The sequence below is a fragment of the Moschus berezovskii genome, chromosome 12 (assembly GCF_049115385.1).
Source record: "Moschus berezovskii isolate FMDL1 chromosome 12, NW_MosBer_1.0, whole genome shotgun sequence".
Lineage (NCBI taxonomy): Eukaryota > Metazoa > Chordata > Mammalia > Artiodactyla > Moschidae > Moschus > Moschus berezovskii.
Window position 1 is genome coordinate 10,523,260 of NC_142471.1, and position 24,399 is coordinate 10,547,658.

The 24,399-nt window shown below is 39.3% G+C and overlaps 1 protein-coding gene across 1 annotated transcript in view; it reads left to right on the forward strand.

Annotated features, from left to right (window-relative positions):
* The window catches only part of RYR2 (ryanodine receptor 2), a 537,004-nt gene extending 514,396 nt beyond the window's left edge, over positions 1-22,608 (forward strand). Inside the window, exons 99-103 of the mRNA XM_088842508.1 lie at positions 6,317-6,473; positions 7,895-7,959; positions 9,974-10,074; positions 11,007-11,058; positions 21,182-22,608. Of these exons, the coding sequence (XP_088698634.1) occupies positions 6,317-6,473; positions 7,895-7,959; positions 9,974-10,074; positions 11,007-11,058; positions 21,182-21,277 (471 nt within the window). The 3' untranslated portion in view covers positions 21,278-22,608. The remainder of the gene's footprint in view (positions 1-6,316; positions 6,474-7,894; positions 7,960-9,973; positions 10,075-11,006; positions 11,059-21,181) is intronic.
* Positions 22,609-24,399: the final 1,791 nt, after the last annotated feature.

A 24,399-nucleotide genomic window follows, 5' to 3' on the forward strand; every position in this document is an offset into this window, starting at 1 on the left:
AAGCTCACTGATTCATTCTTCTGCTTCAGATATTCTGCTACTTATTCCTTCTAGAGTATTTTTAATTTCAGTAATTGTGTTGTTTTTCTCTTTATGTTTATTCTCTAATTCTTCTAGGTCTTTGTTGATTAAGTCTTGCATTTTCTCAATTTTGTTTCCAAGGTTTTTGATCATCTTTACTATCATTATTCTGAATTCTTTTTCAGGTAGTTTGCCTATTTCCTGTTCATTTATTTGGACTTCTGTGTTTCTAATTTGTTCCTTCATTTGTTTAGTATTTCTGTGCCTTTTCCTTTTTTTAAACTTATTTTGTTTGTGGTCTTCTTTTCCCAGACTTCAAGGAAAGTTGTTTCCTTGAAGAAGGTTGATTTTTTTTTCCTTTTGGTTTCTGCCCCCCTAAGATTGATCCAGTGATTTGTGTAAGCTTCATATAGGGTGAGATTTGTGGTGATTTTTGTGTATTTGTTTTTCCTCTGATGGGAAAGGCTGAGTGAGGTGGTAATCCTGTCTGCTGATGATTCGGTTTGTATTTTGTTTTGTTTGTTTTTTAGATGAGGCGTCCTGCACAGGGTACTACTGGTGGTTGGGTGATACTGGATCTTGTATTCACGTGGTTTCCTTTGTGTGAGTTCTCATTATTTGATGCTCCCTAGGAAATGAGTCTGATGCTGGGAGGGATTGGGGGTGGGAGGAGACGGGGACAACAGAGAATGAGATGGCTGGATGGCATCACCGACTCTATGGACATGAGTTTGAGTGAACTCTGGGAGTTGGTGATGGACAGGGAGGCCTGGCGTGCTGTGATTCATGGGGTCGTAGGGAGTCGGAAACGACTGAGCGACTGAACTGAACTGAACTGAACTGAGGGTTAGTTCTCTGGCAATCTAGGGTCTAGAGTCAGTACTCCCACTGCAGATGCTCAGGGCTTGATCTCTGGTCAGGAACAAAGATTCCACAAGTGATTTGCTATGGCATTTAGTGAGATTAAAACAAATATCCAATTCGAAAAACCAAAGATGAACCTCAGGCAAATGGCAGTTACAAAATCAGGCAAATAATAATTAAAATAATGGAATATACACATATACATATACACCCATGAACAAAGTCTTAACAATCCAACAAAAATAAAATACAGTAGATTGACCCAGCAAATAAAGGAAATAAAAAATTATATTTACCAGTTAAGAACTAAAGCAAAAACTGGAAAACAAAACTAAAGCATGGTGCTAAGAGGGAAATAAAGCAATAAAAAGAAAACTAACAAATTTGTTGAGAGGATAGGAAAGAAAGAATAGATATGCAAAGTTAAATAGAGGTAGATGAAGAAGATTCATATACATTAAAGATTAAATGCAAGGGGAAAAGAACAGCAGGAAAGGCAAACAAAGGAATAAATGTAGAAGAAATTCAATAGGTTTTAAAAAATTGAAATTTAAATTGATAAAAGAAAAAAATAAAAACACCAGAAGAAAGAAAAAGGAAAAAAAGAGGAAAATTCCACAGAACTGCAAAAGCCCAACACACAGGCAGAAGTTTATAACAACAATAAAAAGTGTGAGTGAATGCACACACACATATATACACCCGTAAGCAAAATCAAAACAGTTCAACAAAAATAAAGTACCATAGATTGACCCAGCAAACAAAGGAAACCAAAAATTATATCTACCAGAACAAAACTAAAGCACAAACTGGAAAACAAAACTAAAGCTAGGTACCAATTGGGGTATAAAGCAATGAAAATAAACCTAAGAAATACGTTGAGAGGAAAGGAGAGAAAGAAAAGAAAGAAAGAATAGATATGCAAAGTTAAACAGAGGTAGATAAAGAAGATTAATATATGTTAAAGATGAACTACAAGGGGAAAAGAACAGTAGGAAAAGCAAACAAAGAAATAAATGTAGAAAAAATAATAGGTTTAAAAACTTAAAAAAAAGAAAAAAGGAAAACTCCACAGAACTACAAAAGCCCAACATAGAGGTAGAGGTTTATAACAGCAATAAAAAAATGTGGCTGAGAAAAAAAAAAAGCTCAAAAAGCTTAATTGGATTTCTTAGTGCCAATAAAATTGACAACTACAACATAGGAAGGAAAAAAAGAAAATAAGAAATAAAGAAAAAAATCCAAAAGAATCCACAGAACGAGTCAAAAAATTAGAATAATGTTTTTCTTGAGTCACTGCTGTCAGAGACCTTTCCCTCTCTGGGAGTCACAGTCCACCTTACCTCCCTAGGATGCCGTCCCACACTGTGCTGATCTTTGGATCTGATGTGGTGGCAGCTCAGATTCTAATCTGGTCCTACTCATCTGTGTTCTTGCCTTGAATGTCCACCGCTATCAGAACTAGTGTGTTTTCTTTTGTTGGAGCTCTCAATGGCCTTTTATATATTCCATGGACACAGAATCTGTCTAGTTGATCATGAGGATTTAATCTGCAGCTTGTACAGCTGGTGGGAAGGTTTTGGGTCTTCTTCTTCAGCCACACTGCCCCTGGGTTTCAATTGTGATTCTATTTCCAGCTCTGCATGTGGGTCATCCACTGGGGTTTGCTCCTGAGGCTGTCCTGGAGGACTTGGGTTTGCCCCTGTGAGGGCCAGGTGTGGAGGTGGTGCAGCTGCTTGGGTCACACAGGTTCTGGCAGCACCAGGTACTCAGGGGGATTGGCAGCTAGGGCAGCAGGAAATATAGCACTCTAGAAGGGTATGGCAACCAGTATTAGCCAATACGCTCCAGTATTCTTGCCTGGAGAATCCCCCTGACAGAGAATCCTGGCAGGTCGCAGTCTACAGGGTTGCAAAGAGTCAGACATGACAAGACTTTTTTGCCTGTGGCAGCTCTGCCCCAATGAGAGTTGAGTGTGAAGGTGATGCAGCTGCTTGGCTTGTGGGGACTCTGGGGGCACCAAGTGTGCAGGGACATGGACTGCCTCCCCTGCAGGAGTTATGGCCCTATCAGTCTTTTTTCGAGCCTCTTGTAGCTGGCGATCAGAAGGCCTCTTTGGTCAGTCTTTATAGCTCTGCCCATTCAGGCACTTAGAGGGCTCCCTTGCCTGGGGTCCTTCTCTGTTGTTCGGCACGTCAGGCACATAGAGGGGCCCCCATGGCTGGGGTCCTACTTTGTAGATCGGTGTGTCAGGCACTTAAAGGAGCACCCTGGATGGGGTCCTACTCTGTAGTTCAGTGCGTTAGGCATTTGATGGGCCAGCCTCTCTATTGTTCAGCTGCTGGTACTGCCCTGTGGGGAGAGAGGCTATGGTGATGGTTCCACCCCCTATGCGTGACTCAGCAGTATCACCTTGCTTCCATGGCTGCTTGGCTTGCCTCCACCGGCATTTCCTACCATGATCTCCTCCCTCATGTCCCCTCAATCCATCTCTCCGCAGTCAACAGCAGCCCTAACACTGGGATTGCTCCACAATCCCTAAACTGCAGCTCCCAGCCGCTGCGCCTTCCAGGGGACCAGGGTATGTATGGCTGCAGCAAGGACTGTCTGATTTTCATTCCATTTAGGCTGCCACAGATCAGCTGTTTCACTCCCAGCCTTAAATGTTTCTCCTTTGACTCAGAGAATTGATCCAATGTGGGGATTGGACCCCTGCTTCAGTTCCCCTACTCGCTGAGGGCAGGTCCAATCCTACTAACACTCCTATTTTCCCCCCTAGATCCTTCGCCCTACTGAGTTTTGTGTGGTTCTGTATATTCTTTTCCACTGGTCAGGTCTTCCTCTCTGCTCTCAGCTGGTGTTCTGCATGCACTTCTGTGTCTGAAGGTGTATTCCTGATGTATCTGTGGAGAAAGATGTACTCCACGTCCACCTCCTCCTCTGCCCCCCTTAACTACAGTTCCTTGTCTTGACAACCATATCAGTGCTCTTGTACTAACTGACAAGGGGTCAGTTACTTTATGTTCTAAAACCTACAGTCCAGTGAAGATGTTCTTTAATAACATCCCTGTTGGTAGATTTGGCCAGGCAGCAACTTGACTGTGGAAAATACTGCCTTATTCCAAAAAGGCATTGAACATCATTTTCAAAGGAGGTTAAAATTTGTCATGTAGATTTCAAAAATCATTGAAGAAGCTTCCTTCTTCTCTCTCTGGATGATCCAGCTTTACAGTTATCTCTTCATTATATACAGGACCACTACCATCAAGAATGTAAATTGTGTGTAGTCTTCCATCAATATAGACTTGAGTTCTGAGTTTGAGCAAGCTCCGGGAGTTGGTGAACAACAGGGAAGCCTCGTGTGCTGCAGTCCATGAGGTCGCAAAGAGTCGGACACGACTTAGCGATTGAACAACAGGAGATCTCTTGACAGTTTAACCAAAATGAACAACTGACAGGACACTCAGAATTTGGAAAACAAATTTTTTTGCAAGCCTGCACCAAAAACATTTCTTTCTTTTTATGCATGATTGACAGTTATTCAATGCAGTACATTTCTTTGAGGTACTTGATAGCTTCAAAACAACTTTAATCAACTTAGAAGAAATATATGTACATCTGAAAACACGGCCAAGATGACCTGGACCTGTTTCTCACATGCAGGGCATTTTCACTCGCCCACACTGAGGAGCCTCTTGGAGCATCTCCCTAAAAGCTTTTTAAAGTGTCTTCAAATCTTACTTCCAGAGATTAATTCAGTAGGTGATACCAGGAATTCGGAATGTTTAAGCCTCTGGGAGATGTGGATGCAGAATTAAGTTTAGACACCACCGGTCTCATCAGGCTATCTGTATGAGCATTTTGGTGTTATTTTGTATTCTTTGCTTGAATTTGGTGCTCTTTAATACTACTTGAGAATTTGAGGTGTATCTGAGCTGTTCTCCAGGAAACACCTGACTAGTCATAATTTTTCACTCTTCAGTCATCCCACATGAGTTTTAAGGGCCTGTCATGTGCTGAACGTTATTTAGGCACTGATGGTAGAGGGCTTCCCAGGGCACCAGTGGTAAAGAATCTGCCTGCCAGTGCAGGAAACGCAAGAAACGCGCGTTTGATCCTTGGATCAGGAAGATCCCCTGGAGAAGCAAATGACAACCTACCCCAGTATTCTTGCCTGGGGAATCCCATGGACAGAGGAGCCTGGTAGGCCACAGTCCCCGTGGTCACAAAGAGTTGGACACGACTGAGCACTCAGGCAAGATACAAAGATGCAAGATAACAAAGTAACCCAAGTAATTCTTCTTATAATGGGACTAATTATAATGAAATGAGATCATAAAACATCAAATGAAAAATAAGTTGGAGATACAAGTCTGAGATTCAGGAAAGAGACCTGAGGTGTAAACAGAAATATTTTGTAATTACTGCAGATGATGCTTAAGTATGAAACTAGAGAAGTTTCCTAAGGGAATGTCCTAAAAGAAAAAAAAAAAAAGAAGTCAGAGAACCCAATCCTTGGGATTAGTTTATGAAGAGATAGGGAGGATGAGGAAGAAGTGACTGACAGGGCTAAGAAGGAATGAACAGAAATATGGGGGGGGGGAACCCCACAACCAAGAATTATCTGGTCTGAAATGTTAATAGTAATGAGGCTGAGAAACCCCACCCCAAAGCATTTTACTGCACCTTTTTCTGCAGTGGACATTTGCAGCAGTACATATTGTTGGTTACTTTAAAATTTCAGCATGTTAATGATGAGCTTCTATTTCTTCCCTGCCTCTCTCATTTTTCTTTATTCTAGAAATTAAAGTTAAAAACCTTTTTTGCATTATATTCTACATATGATAGATGAGGGGATGATAAGTGTTAAGTCTGATTTTTTTCCTTGCTTTATTTCTAACATTCTATCCAGTTATACATTGGACTTTTACTTCCCCATTCCTTTGTCTGTTATGCTAAAAAAAATTGAACAATGCAATTAAATATAGTTTTGTGCTCCCTTCAGTTCAGTTCAGTTCAGTCGCTCAGTCGTGTCCGACTCTTTGCGACCCCATGAATCACAGCACGCCAGGCCTCCCTGTCCATCACCAAATCCCGGAGTTCACTCAAACTCATGTCCATCAAGTCGGTGATGCCATCCAGCCATCTCATTATGATCTTAATGCCAGATCCTTTTCCTGCAAAGTGTGTCAGCAGGTGCTAAGCAGAGTATGCAGTACAGGGTTTTGTTTAAAACACAGCAGAGTCAAGTGTTTGCATCACAATTACAAATATTGAAACAAAAAGAGATGATATAGAAGGCAAAGATTCTCATCTTTGCCTCTCACTCTTTCCAGAGTGAAGATTAGGAGCTTGAGAGAACCTTAGGTGTCTTGCGTGCAAAAATGGGCAATGCTCCTCCAAGAGGTGATGCCATTCCTTTCTTTTCTAGTGCTATATGTTCCACATGTATGTTGGAGTACGTGCCGGAGGGGGTATCGGTGATGAAATCGAAGATCCAGCTGGTGATGAATATGAGATATATCGAATCATCTTTGACATCACCTTCTTCTTTTTTGTAATTGTCATTCTCTTGGCCATAATACAAGGTGAGCTCACTGAAGGTCAAGAAGACCTAGAATCTGACCTACTTATTGTTGAAGCTAACATTACAGATAGGGTAAGACTGTCAAGTGTTTCCTAGAAAAGCCAAATAGAATTTTTCCTTTCATTGTTTCTTCATTGGAAATCTGTAGAGGGAAAAACAAAGAAGTAGCAGACCTTAGTCTGGGGGTGGGGGAAGAGATGAATACAGGTTTCTTTGAAGTCCTTTCAAATAACATAATGGAAAGAGCACTTTCCTGGGTCTGATTTCCAGCCCTGCCACTGACATCCTTTACAATTAACGGTGGGGGAGCCATTTAACCTCTTTGGGTCTATCACATGGAAATTATATAAAGCTTTAAGCCATGGATTGTAGAAAATATTTCTTTAAAAATGATGTCTGTTCCATGTGCCCCGTAAGCAGAGTATTGTTCTTCCCTTTGAAGAAACTGAGCCATAATAAGTAACTCAGCTGAAATGCACAGCTGCAAAGTGTCAGGGCTGGAATCCAAACCCACAGGGCTGGAAACCAACCCCTCACTTGCCATCACAGCACCATGTTGACCCACTCGTTCCTTCTTTCACCCCAAGGTAACTTGGAGTGGGTGGTTTTCTCCCCTCCTTTCATTCCAAGGTAACCTTTTTTTCCCCTTAGAAAAATCATTCATGTTGTCTTTTTCTGCTTACATATTTCCTAGCTTGAATTAAATGTCTATAAATGACACATTATCCTTTAAATTCCACAGGCAAAAATGGTACCTTTTTTCCAGTAAAGCACAAGAACACATTTAAAGGATTCACGATCTTCCCCTTTACGTCTTTCTTTCCTTTATGTCTTTTGTGAGTGTAACAATAATGTGTTTTATAAGAAGGCAAAGTCATAAAACACTTGGAAGACAGTGTACAGTCAGGCAAGTCAGAGGAGAAAAGGGGACAGAGCAGAAGGAAGCCATTAGTTGGCTGATTGCCACAGTTAATAAAGTTACGGGAAGTTTATCGATAAGGAATTTGTGGGAAAAAAAAAAGATTTGGGGCAAATTCCTCACAATGAATATAAGCATATTTGCCTTGCAAATTAACACTTGTATTGGTGGCATTTTCTGTACTTTATGACCATAAATCTCAATTGCTCTTTCTTAGCATGAACATACCATTTATTGATGCCAAGGTAACCAAAGGTTTCCCTGCTCTGTTGCTTCATTTTTTAACCCTTTTTTGGATAGTGTGTGGCCTGGAACCGCATGTATTTCTGCGCCCCGGCCCCTGGAAGGAGATAACACCACTGCCTTCGTAGGAGTATCCAGTGTGTGCATTTCCCAGTGTAGCTGTACATGGTCCCTTTCCTTAGGAGGATTAGCCAAGGGGCTGTGAATTTCATTATCATTTTCTGTTGTAAAGATTGAATCCTGTCTTTATTTAACACAAGGTTTAATCATCGATGCTTTTGGGGAACTAAGAGACCAACAGGAACAGGTCAAAGAAGACATGGAGGTAAGTCTGTTTCTCACTCCACGTTTTTGTTGTGGACACTCTCTGTCCTCACTGCCTTTATCAAGGAATTATGGCAGTGGGAGGAGGGGGAAGAACATGAACAACGTGTAGCTTCATTGGCCCGTTTTTGGTTCAGGCAATACGTAGAGTTGAGCAAGGTGGTGGGCTCCAGGTACATACAGACAGTAGTATGGCACCATCCACCCCTGCAGGAGTGGGAAGACCATCCATTCTACATGATGGATTCCCTGACAGATGAATAAACAGGCAACCTCAGAGCAGTGTGATGAGCACTTGCAGGAGGAAACCCTGAGTCCTGGGTCCTTGGGGCTTGTGTCTCGTTTCATCTTGGATGATTAGGGAAGTTCTTAAAAGAAGAGATGCACAAACTGAGGCCTGAAGATTGCAGAGGTGTGTGTGGATGTGAGAGAGAGCATGCAGGACAGTTTAGGAAACCTTCTCACCCCCACTATGTTCCCCACTATGCCCACTGGATTCTGTGAGAATGTCACTGTCTGAGGTTCTATATACCAGGACTCTGGTTTTCAGGAATTTGATATGCAGATTTTTCCCTTGGAAGCATAATTGGTGCAGGATGAAATATTACATTCTAATAATGGGACAGGCAAGGAAGGCCAACTAATTAAAAGCTTAAAAATACACTTGAGAAATTTACAGTGTAACTTACAAGCTAGGAAACAAGAAAAGGGTTTTAAGCAGGGCAGTGACGTGATCAGATTTACACTAAAAAGAATAAGTATAGATTAAAATAGGGGGAATGAAGGCATGACCAGGGACAGGGAAGCAGCTGTCAGCATTTTCTAGATAGGAGATGATGAGGCTCTTGATAAAGAAGTGACATTGAGGAGGCAGGAACCAGATGGACTCAAGGAGTACTTTGGAGCTGGCACGAAAAGAACTTGGTGATTGGCCATATGCAGAGTATGAAGTTTGGAACAAGCAAAAATGACACCGAGGTTCCAGCATGAGCCTCTGGAAAGAAGCATGGTGGCTCAGTTAAACCCAGAGTGGCCAAAGGAGGTAACAGAGGAAGGGCAGGTTCCCAGGGAAAGCTGTTAAGTGTGAACCTATTTATATAAGAGACACTGAATGGTGTCCAAGACTGGACCACTGAATGGAGCCTTTCTGTCCTCAGCAGCTGTTGATCAGTAAGGCAAAGAGAATTATAAAATATCTTATAATCTTGATTCTAGGCTCCAGCACCTAGGGCATCATAAACATGCCTCTAGTGGTACAAAATAGCTTCTAATTTGCAGGGATGATGAGCATCTGGAGCTGCATGAGGACAATAGTTATTGAATTCATTGAGTTGATACATAGGCAGTGCTAATGGTAAAATGCAAAGCCTGCTTCTCCCTGGGTTTTGGGCCTGCAGATGGCAGACCTAGCAAGTGAAGAGAGAGATGGATGGGATGGGAGGGCAGCAGAGAGAGAAGTCATCCTATTTCTAGAGTAGATTGTCATCCCAATACATCAATACATGACCACTGGTTGATTGTGTACCTGGCACATGGTGGATCTTCTCTGAATTGTTGATTCTATACCTCTTAGTTTCATATTTGGTTTGGTGTCCCCCACCCACCCAACCTGGTCATCAGACATGGCTAGGATACGTAACCAAGTTTGTGGTTTCAACTGACTGAGGTTTAGTCATGCCTAGCTAGAGCCAGTGTCATAAACTTGAGCCAATGTCATAAACAAGAGTGATCACCAAGCCTGGGTGTGCTCACGCAGGCTGGAGAAGAAAAGAAGACATAGCTTTTCAGCCATCATCACCCTGTGCTCTTTCTGCCTCTGTTACTTCTTGCTACTGGTTCCTATTTCACTGAAACTCCACAATAAGACATAGTTGTGGCAGTGGTTAAACTGGTATTCAAGTACTTGGTGCAAACTTCCTGGATGATCTTTTATGTAGACTGAGTAAATCAAGTAGCTGCCCCTGAGTGGTGAGTTATTCAACTCTGACCTTTGAATATTTGCCTTTGTCTTCTAGACCAAGTGCTTCATCTGTGGGATAGGCAATGATTACTTTGACACTGTGCCACATGGCTTTGAAACCCACACTTTACAGGAACACAACTTGGCCAATTATCTGTGAGTATGCCTGACTTACTCCCCTGCCTCTCCTGGAACCCAGGCATCCCTCAACTCAGCATTCTGGAAAAACCGGAGAGAGAACCCCTCTCATTACCACTGGCCTCAGGCTTCTTATAAGCCTCCTGGAGGGAAACACCCACGCCTAGTGGTTCTTGATCCTCAAGAGTAGGTTAACTTAGGAAATGAAGTTGCAATGCTCCATGTGAATGATACCTTCTAGAACATGAGATGAAAAGGTGAAAAGGATGAGCAGAATGTGTACCAAGCCTCTCAGAGAGCTTTGTCTGTGTTTCTTACTTTGAACAGGAATGTGCCATCAGCTCCCTAAAGATATGTGAATCCTCATTTTTCTTTCCTGAGAAAATACAGAGCGCTGTAGGCACTACTGGAAAACACAGATAAAAGTTACATTTTTTTTAATACATAGAAATCTAGCTATTACTCAAGACTAGCCAGAAACTGTACTTTGGTACAATATTAATTCTTAATCTGTTTCTAAACGGATTTTAATATCTAAAAGAAGAGATACAGAATAGCATTGAAGTGGACTTTGGAATTCAAAACTATGTGATATTAGACAATTTATTTAACCTTTTTAATCCTTGATTTTCCAAATGAAGATCGCAGTTCCTGCCCCATAAGTGAATAAATAGGATATAGTTGCAGGCAGGGTCTGGCACAAAACCTGGCATAAAGCAGCTCCCAAGAAGTATAACTTGACCAGTGCATACATTTTAGCTCTTTTGAAAAAATATTTTAAAAGAAGATAAGCTTTTGGTCCCCATGGCATTTCTTGTTTCTTTTTTCTGCCCTACATGTTTGACACATTTCTATGCTCTGCCATAAAGAGTTAGCCCATAGCAAGGTCAGAGGTATCTGTTTATGCTATTTCCATACAATCCATTTCTGATTACTCTCTGTGTCTGTAGGTTTTTTCTGATGTATCTCATAAACAAAGATGAAACGGAGCACACAGGACAGGTACGTAAACACTGACCTACATCATCTGAAAACATTGATAAAAGAATCTCTGCTTGCTGGAATAAACGTGTACATTAAACATTAATATCAGAATTACTCTCAGATATTGGTCATGGTATCTTAGGATAAAATTCCTTTTGTTCTGGATGAGTATACAAAGATTGCCATAGTAGAAAAAAGTAAAATTAGAATTGAACATTTATTAGCTGAAAATGCCGAGCTTGGGTTTTGATAATTATAATGTACTTGATTGCTTAGTAAGATAGCAGATTATTTCAAGTGAACTTCATCCAACAGTATTACTGTCATTTGAAAATAATTGCATATCCTGGGACAAGATGGCAGAGCAGAAGGACCCTGAGCTCATATCTTCTCGGGAGCACACCAAAACCACAACTAACTGCCAAGCAACCGCTGATGAAAGAGCCTGGAACCTACCAAAAAGATTTTCTATATCCAAAGTCAAAGAAGAAACCACAGTGAGATGGTAGAAAGGGGGCACTTGCAATATAATTAAATACCATAACCCCTAGGTGGGCAACCCACAAACTGGAACAATTATGTCACAGAAGTGCTCCCACAGGAGGGGGACTTCTCAGCTGATGTCAGGTTTCCCAGCCTGAGGGTCTGGCATCAGAAAGAAGAGCCCCCAGAGCATTTGACTTTGAAGGTCAGCAGTGATTGAGTGCAGGAGATCCAAAGAACTGGAAGAAGCAAAGACACCATTACTGGTGGGTGCACACAGGGTCTCATGTGCATCAGACCCAAGGCAAAAGCAGTGATGTCATAGGAGCCTGGGCCAGACCTACCTGTTAGTTTTGGAGGGTCTCCTCAGGAGGCGGGAAAATATTAAAAGCAACAATGGGAAACCAACAAATTACATAATAGGGCTTCTATATAATAGTACTAACAGCTGATTTCTCAGCAGAAACTCTGCAGGCCAGAAGGGAGTGGTGTGATATACTTAAAGTGATGAAAAGTTAAACCCTACAATCAAGAATACTTTACCCAGAAAGGCTCTCATCCAGATTTGATGGAGAAACAAAAGCCTTCCAGACAAGCAAAAGCTAAAAGAATTCAGCACAACCAAACCAGCTTTACAGTAGATGCTAAAGGAACTTTTCTAGGTGGAAAAGAAAAGGCCAAAACTAGAAAAAAGAAAATTACAAAATGGGAAAGCTCACAAATAAGGCAAACATCTAATAAAGGTAGGAAATACTTCTCACACATATATGATATCTAAGTCAGTAATTGTGGGAGGAGGAGAGTACAAATGCAGGATATTTAAAATTAAGAGATCACCAATTTAATCAAGTATATACACAGACTGCTATATCAAAATACCATGCCAGCTGCAAATCAAATCTTTAATTGATACACACACACAGAAAGTGGAATCCAAACACAACACTAAAGATGATCATCAAATCAAAGAGAACAAAAGAGGAAAGGAAGAAAAAGACGTATAAAAATAAACTCAAAACAATTAACAAAATGGTAATAAGAATACCATATTAATGGGGCTTCCCAGGTGGCACTAATGGTAAAGAACCTGCCTACCAATGCAGGAGACATGAGAGACTCGGGTTCAATCCCTGGGATGGGAAGATCCCTTAGAGAAGGTAATGGCAACCTACTCCAGTATTCTTGCCTGGAGGATCCCACCAACAGAGGAGCCTGGCAGGATACAATCTGTAGCGTTGCAAAGAGTCTGACATGACTATAAATGGGTTAATTGCTCCAGCCAAGACAGACTAGCTGAATGGATACAAAAACAAGATGCCTATATAGGTTGTCTATAGGAGACCTACTTGAGAAATTGGGACACATATAGACTGAAAATGAGGGGATGGAAAATTCCATGCAAATGACAATCAAAAGAAAGCTGGAGTAGCGATACTTACATCAGGCAAAATAGACTTTAAAATAGAGATCATTACAAGAGGCAAAGAATGACACTACCTATGATCAATTATAAATATTTATGCACCCAACACGGGATCATCTCAATATAGAAGGTAAATGTTAACAGACAGAAATTGACAGTAACACAAAAATTATGATATAAACCCCACTTACATCAACTGACAGATCATCCATTCAAAAAATCAACAAGGAAACATAGGCCTTAAATGACACATTAGACCAAATGTAGTTCATTGATAATATGAGTATTTCATCCAAAAGCGCAGAACACACATTCTTTTCATATGCACGAGGAATATTCCCCAGGAGAGATCACATTCTGTGCCACAAAGAAAGCCTTGGTAAATTTAAGAAAACTGAAATCATATCAAGCAACTTTTCTGACAACAAGGTTATGAGATTAAAAATAAATTATATTAATATAACTGTAAAAGACAAAAACACATGAAAACTAACCAATACCTTACTCAATAACCAGTGGATCAAAGAGGAAATAAAAACATACTAGAGACAAATGAAAATAGACAATCCAAAACCTATGGGATAGAGAATAAACAATTCTAAGAGGGAGGTTTATAGCAATAAAATCTTACCTCAGGAAACAAAAATGTGGAATAAAGTACCTAACGTTACACCTAAAGCAACCCAAGAAAGAAGAACAAACAAACCTAAAGTTAGAGGAAGGAAAGAAATAATAATGACCAGAACAGAATTTAATGAAAAACAGATGATGAAAACAATAGCAAAAATCAGTGAAACCAAAAGCTGCTTCTTTGAGAAAATAAACAAAACTGATATACCTTTAGGGAGATTTGTAAAGAAGAGAAGGGAGAGAAATCAAATCAATAAAATTAGAAATGAAAAAAGGAAAACTTATACCATAGAAATACAAAGGATCACAAGAGACTACTACAAGCAACTTTACACCAATAAAATGGACAAGTTAGAAGAAATGGACAAATTCTTAGAAAAGTACAACCTTCCAACCTGGACTAGGAAGACATAGAAAATATGAACAGACAGATCACAAGTACTGAAATTAAAACTATGATTAAAAAACTTCTAATAAACAAAAGTCCAAGACAAGATGGCTTCACAGGCAAATTCTATCTAACGGTTACAGAAGAGTTAACACCTATTCTTCTCAAACTATTCAAAAAAAAAAAAAAAACAACTACATCAGAAGGAACAGTCCCAAGCTCTTTCTATAAGGACACAATCACCCTGATACCAAAACCATTCAAAGACAGAACAAAAAAAGGAAATTACAGGCCAGTATCACTGATGAACATAGATGCAAAAATTCTCAGCAAAACACTAGCAAACTGAATCTAACAATACATTAAAAGTGTCATACACCATGATTGAAAAGGATTTATCCCAGTGACGCCAGAGGGTTTTCAGTATCCACAAGTCAGTCAGTGTGATACACTACATTAACAAATTTAAGAATAGAAACCAGGTAATCATCTGAATAGTTGGAGAAAAATCTTTTGACAAAATTCTACACTCATTTATGATAAAAAAAAACTCCCCAGAAAGTGGGCATAGGGGAAATGTACCTCAACATAATAAAGGCCATATACAACAAACATTGCAAACATCATTCTCTGTGGTGAAAAACTAAGTATTTCTTCTAACATCATGAAGAAGAGAAGGATGTCCACTCTCTCCACTTTTATTCAACATAGATTTGGAAGTCCTAGCCATGGCAATCAGTGAAGAAAAAAAAAAAAGAATCCAAATTGGAAAAGACATAAAACTGTTACTGTTTGCAGATTACATGATATACTATGCATAGAAAATTCCAAAGTTGCTACCAGAAAACTACTAGAGCTCATCAATGAATTTGGTAAACTTGCAGGGTGCAAAATTAGCGCACAGAACTCTCTTGCAGTCTTATACACTAACAAAGAAAGGTAAGAAATAGAAATTAAGGGAAAAAATCACATTTACCATTGCATCAAAAAGAATAAAATACCTAGGAATAAACCTACTTAAGAAGGCAAAAGAGCTGCATGCAGAAACCTGTAAGATGTTGATAAAAGACATTAAAGATGACACAGAGAGGTATACCTTTTTCTTGGATTGGAAGAAGCAATATTGTGCAACTGACTATACTACCCAAACCAATCTTCAGATTCAATGCAATTCCTATTAAATTACCAATAGCATCTTTCACAGAACTAGAAAAAAATGTTACAATTTGTATGGAAACACCAAAGACCCCAAATAGCCAAAGCAGTCCTGAGAAAGAAAAATGGAACTGGGAGAATCAGGCTCCCTGACTTCAGATTGTACCACAGAGCTACAGTAAACAGTGTGCTGCTGGTACAAAGGGCTTCCCTGCTGGCTCAGGGGTAAAGAATCTGCTTGCAATGCAGAAGAGATGGGTTCAATCCCTGGGTCAGGAAGATCCCCTGGAGAAGGAAATGGCAACCCATGCCAGTATTCTTACCTGGGAGATTTCATGGACAGGGGAGCCTGGCAGGCGTTCATGGGATAGCAAAAGATTCAGATGCTACTGAGCACACAGCATATATAAAACTGACTCACTTTGCTGTACAGCAGAACCTAACACAATATTGTAAATCAGCTATAATAAAGTTAAAGAATGTAAGATCGGAAACTATAAAACTCTTAGAGGAAAACATAAACAGAACACTTTGACATAACATCCTTTCTGATCCACCTCCTAGAGTAATGAAAATAAAAACAAAAATAAACAAGCGAGACCTAATTAAACACAAAGCCTTTTGCACAGCAAACAAAACTATAAACAAGATGGAAAGATAACTCTCAGAATGGGAGAAAACATTTGGAAACAAAGCAACTGACAAAGGAGTAATCTCTAAAATATACAAGTAGCTCATGCAGCTCAATATATTTTTTAAAAAACACCCAGTCAAAAAATGGACATAAGACCTAACTAGACATTTCTCAAAGACATACAGATGGCCAGCAAACACACGAAAGGATGCTAAACATCACTAATTATTAGACAAATGCAAATCAAAACTACAATGAGGCTTAACCTCATACCAATCAGAATCAGTTCAGTTCAGTTGCTCAGTCATGTCTGACTCTTTGCGACCCCATGAACCGCAGCACACCAGGCCTCCCTGTCCATCACCAACTCCCAGAGTTCACTCAAACTCATGTCCACTGAGTCCGTGATGCCATCTAACCATCTCATTCTCTGTCGTCCCCTTCTTCTCTTGTCTTCAATCTTTCCCAACATCAGGGTCTTTTGAAATGAGTCAGCTCTTCGCATCAGGTGGCCAAAATATTGGAGGTTTCAACTTCAACATCAGTCCTTCCAATGAACACCGAGGACTGATCTCCTTTAGATTGGACAGGTTGGATCTCCTTGCAGTCCAAGGGACTCTCAAGAGTCTTTTCCAGCACCACAGTTCAAAAGCATCAATTCTTCTGTGCTCAGCTTTCTTTATAGTCCAATCACAATGGCCATCATCAAAAAATCTATAAACAATAAATGCTGGAGAGGGTGTGGAAAAAAGAGAACCCTCTTGCACTGTTGGTGGAAATGTAAATTGATACAGCCACTATGGAGAACAGTGTGGAGATTCCTTAAAGATTAAAAGTAGAACTGCCATGTGAGCCAGTAATCTCACTACTGGGCATATACCCAGAAAACCATAATTTGAAAAGATACATGTGCCCCAATGTTCACTGCAGCACTATTTATAATAGACAGGACACTGTCCATCAGCAGAGGAAGGGCTAAAGAAGATGTGGTATGTATATACAATGGAATATTACTTAGCCAGAGAAAGAATGAAACTGGGTCATTTGTAGAGACACAGATGAACCTAGAGACTGTCATGCAGAGTAAGGTAAGTCAGAAAGAGAAGAAATACTGTATATTAATGCACATATATGGAATCTGAAAAAAAATGGTATCAGTGATCTTATTTACAAAGTAGAAATAGAGACACAGATACAGAGAATAAATTTATGGATACCAAAGGTGAAAGGGGGGTAAGATGAATTGGGAGCTTGGGATTGACATATATATTCCACCCATACTATGTATAAAATTAGTTATATTAGTTATATCTAATGAGACGCTACTGTGTAGCAGAGGGAACTCCACTCAGTGCTCTGTGGCAAATTAAATGGGAGGGAAATCCAAAAAAGAGCTATATATAGCTGACTCACTTTGCTGTAAAGTAGAAACTAACGCAACATTGTAAAGCAGCTATATTCCAATTAAAAAACAAAGCAAAACACCATGCACCTATGGTCACCTAATCTATGACAAAGGAGGCAAAAATATACGGTGGAGAAAAGACAGTCTCTTCAATAAGTGGTGATGGGAAAACTGAACAGCTCCATGCAAAAGAATGAAATTAAAACATTCTCTATCACCACACATAAAAATAAACTCAAAGTGGGTTAAAAGTCTACATGTAAGGCCAGATAGTGTAAAACCCTTAGAGGGAAACACAGGAACAACACTCTGACAAAAATCACAGAAAGTATTTTTTGGTCCTCCTCCTAGAGTAACAAAAATAAACAGGACCTGATTAATCTTAAAAGCTTTTGCACAGCAAAGGAAACCATAATAAAAATGTAAAGGTAACCCACAGAATGGGAAAAATTGTTTGCAAACGAAGCAACAGACAAGGGAGTAATTTCGTAAATACACAAACAGCTCATGCTGCTGCTGCTGCTGCTAAGTCGCTTCAGTCACGTCCGACTCTGTGCGACCCAGTAGACAGCAGCACACCAGGCTCCCCCATCCCTGGGATTCAGCTGATGAAGTTCAATCTAAAGGAAAAAAAAAGCCCAATCAAAAAATGGGTGGCAGATCTAAATAGACATTTCTCCAAAGAAGACATATAAGATGGCCAAGAGGTTCTTGAAAACATGATCAACGTCACTAATTAATAGAGAAATGCGAATCAAAATTACAACAAGGTATTACCTCACATTCAGAACAGCCATCAAAAAATCTTCAAATAACAAATGTGGGAGAGCAAATGCAGAAATAGAACCCTCCTACACTGATGAGAATGTAAGTTAGTATAGCTGTTGTACAGAACAGTATGGATGTTTCTTTCAAAAACTAAAAATACATCTACCGTATAATCCAGCAATCCATTGCCTCGGCACATATGCAGAGAAAACAATTCGAAAACATTCATGTACCCCAGTGTTCATTGCAGCACTGTCTCAATCATCAGGACATGGAAGTAACCTAAATGTCCATCTACAGAGGAATTGATAAAGGAGATGTGGTACATACATACAGTGGAATATTACTCAGCTATTAAAAAAATAATGAAATACTGACATTCGCAGCAACATGGATGGACCTAAAGATTGTCATACTGAGTGAAGTATGCCAGACAGAGAAAGACAAATATATGATATCACTTATATATGGAATCTAAAGAATGGTACAAATGAAAGTATTTACAAAATAGAAATAGTGTCACAAATGTAGAGAACAGTCTCCCTAAGGGGTGCGGGATAAATTGGGAGATTGGGATTGACATATATACATTACTATAAATAAAATAGATAATCAACAAATACCTACTGTATAGCACAGGGCAGTCTACCTGAAACTCTCTAATATATGGGAAAAGAATCTGAAAAGAATGAATATATGTATATGTAAAATGAGGGCTTCTTCAGTGGCTCAGTGGTAAAGAATCTGACTGCCAAAGCAGCAGATGTAAGAGATGCAACTTCGATACCTGGATTGGGAAGATCCCCTAGAGGAGGAAATGGCAACCCACTCCAGTATTCTTGCTGGGATAATCCCATGGACAGGAGCCTGGCAGGCATTCATGGGGCAGCAAGAGAGTCAGATGCTACTGAGCACACGGAGCACATGTGAAACTGACTCACTTTGCTGGACAGCAGAACCTAACACAATACTGTAAATCAGCTATAATAAAGAAAAATTAAAATTTCATAAAGAAAAAAAATAAAAGGCAACAACTCCACTTACCATGGCATCAAAAAGAATAAAAGTAGCTAGGAATAAACCTATGTAAGGAGGCAAAGACCTTTATTCTAAAACCTATGAGATGCTGATGAAAGAAATCAAAGATGACACAAACAGATGGAAAGATGTATCATATTCTTGGATTGAAAGAATCAGTATTGTCAAAATGACTACACCATCCAAGGCAATCTACAGATTCAATGTTATCCCTATGAAAGTATCAGTGGCATTTTTCAAAGAACTAGAACAATAAAATTTTTAATTTGTGTGAAAACACAAAAGACCGCGCATTGTCAAAGCAATCTGGAGACAGAAAGATGGAATTAGAGGAATCAGACTCCCTGACTTCAGATTATACTGCAAAGCTACAATAAAACAGAGTGATACTGGTACAAGAATAGAAATATAGATCAATGGAACAAGATAGAAAACACAGAGATAAACCCACATACCTATTGTCAATTAATCTACAGAAAGGTACAGTACATAATGGAGAAAGACATTCTCTTCAATAAGTGGTTCTGGGAAAACTGGAGAGCCCCATGTCAAAGAATGAAATTAGAACATTAACACTACACACAAAAATAAACCTAAAATGGATTAAAGACCTAAATGTAAGACCTGATACTATAAATCTCCAGGGCGGGGGGGAATGGGCTGAACCCTCTTTGATATAAATTGCAGCAATGTCTTTTTGGATCAGCTTCCTAGTGTAATGAAAGTAAAAACAAAAATAAACAAGTTGAACCTAATTAAATTTTTGGACATCAGAGGATCCATAAACAAAATGAATAAATGACTTATGGACTGGGAGAAAATATTTGCAAATGATGCAACCAGCAAGGGATTAATTTCCAAAAAATACAAACAGCTCATATACCTCAATATTGTAAAAACAAACAACCCAATCAAAGAATGGGCAGAAGACCTAAATAGACATTTCTCCAGAGAGGATATAAAGATAGCCAAAAAGCACATGAAAAATGCCCAACATTGCTAATTATTAGATAAATGCATTCAGTGGAGGTGATACCTCCAATGAGGTATCACCTCATACCGGTCAGAATGACTATCATCAGAAAGTCTACAAATAATAAATGCTAGGAGGGTGTGGAGACAAAGGAACCCTCCTTCTCTGCTGTTGGATTTGTAAATGGGTCCAGACACGATGGAGAACAGTATGGGGGTTTCTTAAAATACTAAAACTAGAGCTACTCTGTGACCCAGCAGTTCTACTGCTGGGTATTATCTGGAGAGGACCATTAATTTGAAAAAATACATGCACCCTGGTGTTCATTACAGCGCTACTTACAATAGCCAAGAATGAAAACAACCTTTGTATATATATCACACACATACAAACACAATGGAATATTACTCAGCCATAAAAAAACAATGAAATAATGCCATCTGCAGCAATAGGATGGACCTAGAGATTATCATACCGAGTGAAGAGAAGAACAAATATATGATATCTCTTATATGTGGAATCTACAAAAATGATATAAATTTATATATAAAGCAGAAATTGACCCACATACATAGAAAACATATGTATAGTTACCAAAGGGGAGAGGGGTGAAGGATAAATTAGGAGTTTGGGATTAACATATACACACTACCATATGTAAAACATAATCAAAAGGGACCTACTGTACAGCACAGGGAACTATACTCAATATTTTCTAATAACCTATAAGGGAAATGAATCTGGAAATAATACACAGACATATATACACACACATAGATGTGTGTGTGTAACTGAATCACTTTGCTATTCACCTGAAACTATCTCAACACTGTAAATCGACTATATTTCAAGTAAAGAAATAAAAAGAAATAATGTTTAAGGTTCTGCTCAAGCTATTTGAAATTCTCCCTCCTCAGATATTCACCTCCTGTTGTCAATAGTTTGAACTTGAATGGTGAAGTTAATAATAATTTTAAGGAATTCACAAAATTATATATCACAAATAGTTTTTTATCATTATTATGGTCAGGATGAAGATCCATTATTAGTAGAAATAAATACAACCTGGAATATTTAGGAGCCATCTAAATGAATTGGGGATTCTCTAGTTATATAACTATATGTAATACACCATGATACTTTGTGATATATATAACAAATTTGAGTGTCTATCTAGTATTTTGTGGTAACACACAGATCCTAAGGAAAGACATGTTGTTAACACGTTGCCTTTACTTTTGTAGGAATCTTATGTTTGGAAGATGTATCAAGAAAGGTGCTGGGAATTTTTCCCAGCTGGAGACTGTTTCCGGAAACAGTATGAAGACCAGCTAAATTAATTTCAGTCCCAGATCACCTCCAAAAACCAAAACACACGCGCGCGCGCACACACACACACACACACACACACTCTCTCCTTGTCTCTGTCCTTCTGTTTCTAGGCTCTGTCTCTCTCTGTTCTCTTGGAAACATCTTGCTGATGTTGTGAACTGCCAGTGTTATATGCTTTCTTGGAGTAGTGAAGCCGTATTTCTGAAGACCTGACTCTGCTTTTCCCCCCACCTAGGGTATTTTCTTTAAGAATAATGACTGAAGAATAATCTAAATTCATACACAGAAAAAGTAGGAATTTTGAAAAAAACATTCTGGAGATTCTCAATCATTATTATACAGACAGATTTCCTTCTGAGACTCCTGGAAATCTGCTTGCACTCTGGACATTCACAGGGAAGCGTGGCAGCCACACTCATTCAGCCTCTTTATTTCACCATCTGGAAAGGAACTCTAATGGTCACAGAGCACTGTAGCACTTACCAGATTGCTGTGGACACCAGTTACGAAGGGAAATAGTGCCTTACTATATGTGGGTTGAGCTATGCAGAAGATATGTGCATGAAAAAAAAAAATCTTTATTTTCTTTATGTCGACTTTTTTTCTTAGTTAGATTGACTTTTGTGAGATTTTTTTTTTCTTTCATGCTTTTCTTCGGTGGGGGAGGGTAAGAAAAGCAGTTTGTGTGCACCTTTTGAAAAAGACGGGTGGCCTGTCTCAGGACGAGAGGAGGTTCTTCTCATTCATCCAGATTCCCACTTCCCCTCCCCCCGTGCTCCTGCTCTTATTTTGGTAATGCTCTGATGCAATATTGCAACTTTATGAAATCTTTGTATGAAAACAAAAAGACTGCAAAAAATACACTTTCAAAAGAAATAATTTATTGCATGTTTATTATGCAAGTTTAAACAAACCACGAAAACTTTCAGAAGCAAATTGATCCACGTGAGAGAATTTTCATGATAATTATATTCATAGTAATAAAGTGTTGTGGGCTTAATTGTGTATTTGGAGCCAGTGTCATCCACTAACAATATGATACATTATGAACTTGACAGTAGTTTTGGGTTTTTCTCTTTCTTTCAGCCACCTGTGATCAGTTGTGGATTAAGGACTTCTTTTCAGGCCATTTTTTAAATATCAAAGCTGAAGCAATATCCATTCAGGGATTTCACCAGTTGCATCAAAAAACATGGATGATAATATCAATCACTCCATTTTGAGTCCTTTTAAATGTGATGTGAATCTTTACAAATAAAAAGATTCAGAATGGAAGCAAGATCATTTTGCAAATATTGGCGCTCTTTTATTACAAGTCTGCTTGTTAATTTTAGAATTGTAAAACTGCTCTGATTAAACTATTTAACTAACTTTCTCACCTTCTTTTTCCATTTCACTTATAAACTGGGATTCATCATAAAAACTTTGAACTTTCAGTGGAGTGTGTCTAGGGCAATCCAAACACTACCTTAAAGCCCATTATACTTCCCTGTAACTAAGCAGGTTTTCATCACGTACGATTATGGAACCTTAAAGCTATCTAGCATTTTGAATCACCTAGCCCCAACCCCGTCATTTCTTTATCTTGGGGTCATCCAGATTTCTTAGAAACCACCAATGACAGAAAAATCATCGTGTCCCAAATCATTTTAATTTTTATCCAGCTTTCTTTCATTTTAGAAAGCTCTTCCTTGTTCATGGCAAATTTGTTTCCACATTGTAACCAGGGATTCATTTTCTGTCTGAAAGAGGATTGGCCCACAAGTTAGTTCATGGCAAATTTGTTTCCACATTGTAACCAGGGATTCATTTCTGTCTGAAAGAGGATTGGCCCACAAGTTAGTGATGTATTCAACATTCAATTGTTCATTTGAACATTTGCCATGTATGAAGCATGGTGCTGGGTATCAACTGTCATTTTTCAGCTCATTGGAGCTCTCATAACATCAGAGCTGTAGTACTTAGATTTTGCAATTCTTTTCTGATATTGTAAGGGAGGAAAACTTCGCCCTTCTTCCTTTCTAGGTTCTTTGGCTGTTAAATTGACATAAGATAGATTCACAGGAGAAAAACAAACTTTGTATGTATATGAGCCCCACAAAAGACATGAAAGGCAATTGAGGCTTATATACCTTCCTGAGCTCACAAGGGGTGTGGAGGGGTCTGGGCCCTCAAAGGGAAAGAAAATAAAGGAAAGTGGGAAAAGCAAATATTTGGTGAGTAAATATTTGGTATATGGATTGTCACACTAGGTATAAGCAGTGGGACACAAAGGGGACTGAACCAAAGGGTCCTGCTGGGCTTCCCCCAGCTTCCCACGCCAGCACACACCCTTTACAGTAGGGTCTGGTGTCAGTTCTCTTCCTATACCAGGTCTTCAATCTGAATTCTTTTAGACACTTAAGGGGAAGGTGAAAAGTTCTTTCTGTGTATTTTGAGGCTTGGTTGACTTCAGCTCAATGTAATTCACACACCAAAGTGACACATACCAAACCTCTCAGTAACATTTTCATTAAAGAGGAGTCAGTTTGTGCGGTCTCCATCCCCAATCCTGCTCAGGGAGGTGATCCCATGTATTGAGGAATTTGGATAAAATAAATGACATCAGCTCTGCAAAACATCCAAGACCACATTTCCTTTGCCACAAAACACTTCAGAGGAAGTGCACAGTGGAGAGGAATAAATGATTTTCTGGGATATAAAATCTGATAGATTCAGATCTTTTGTTTATAATGCCAAAGTCAGCGTTTACATGAAACAACAGTACGGGTGAGAGGGGAGCAAACAAGTTCCTAGCTGTTACCTGGATTCTGCAGATTCTTGTAGACTCCCCTGGTTGACTGCTCCTGGCTTTAGAACCCTAGCAGGTGACAGACAAGTACTCAGGGAGAAGCAGAGAAAGAGGCCGAATTCAGGAAACGAAGCTCCCTCCCACTAGTGGACTCTCAGCATCAGTGTTGGAGGAAGGGGAGAGTGGTTGAGTCGTTCACTTTAGAAACTGTCATTGGTGTTGTCAGTGACCTTCCTTTAGAGGAGGGCATCTCTCTGTTCTATTCTCAAGGCCTCAAAGGGAGGGAGGGTGGCTTTTCTTCCTTCTGTTCTGTTCAGTCACTCAGTCGTGTCCGACTCT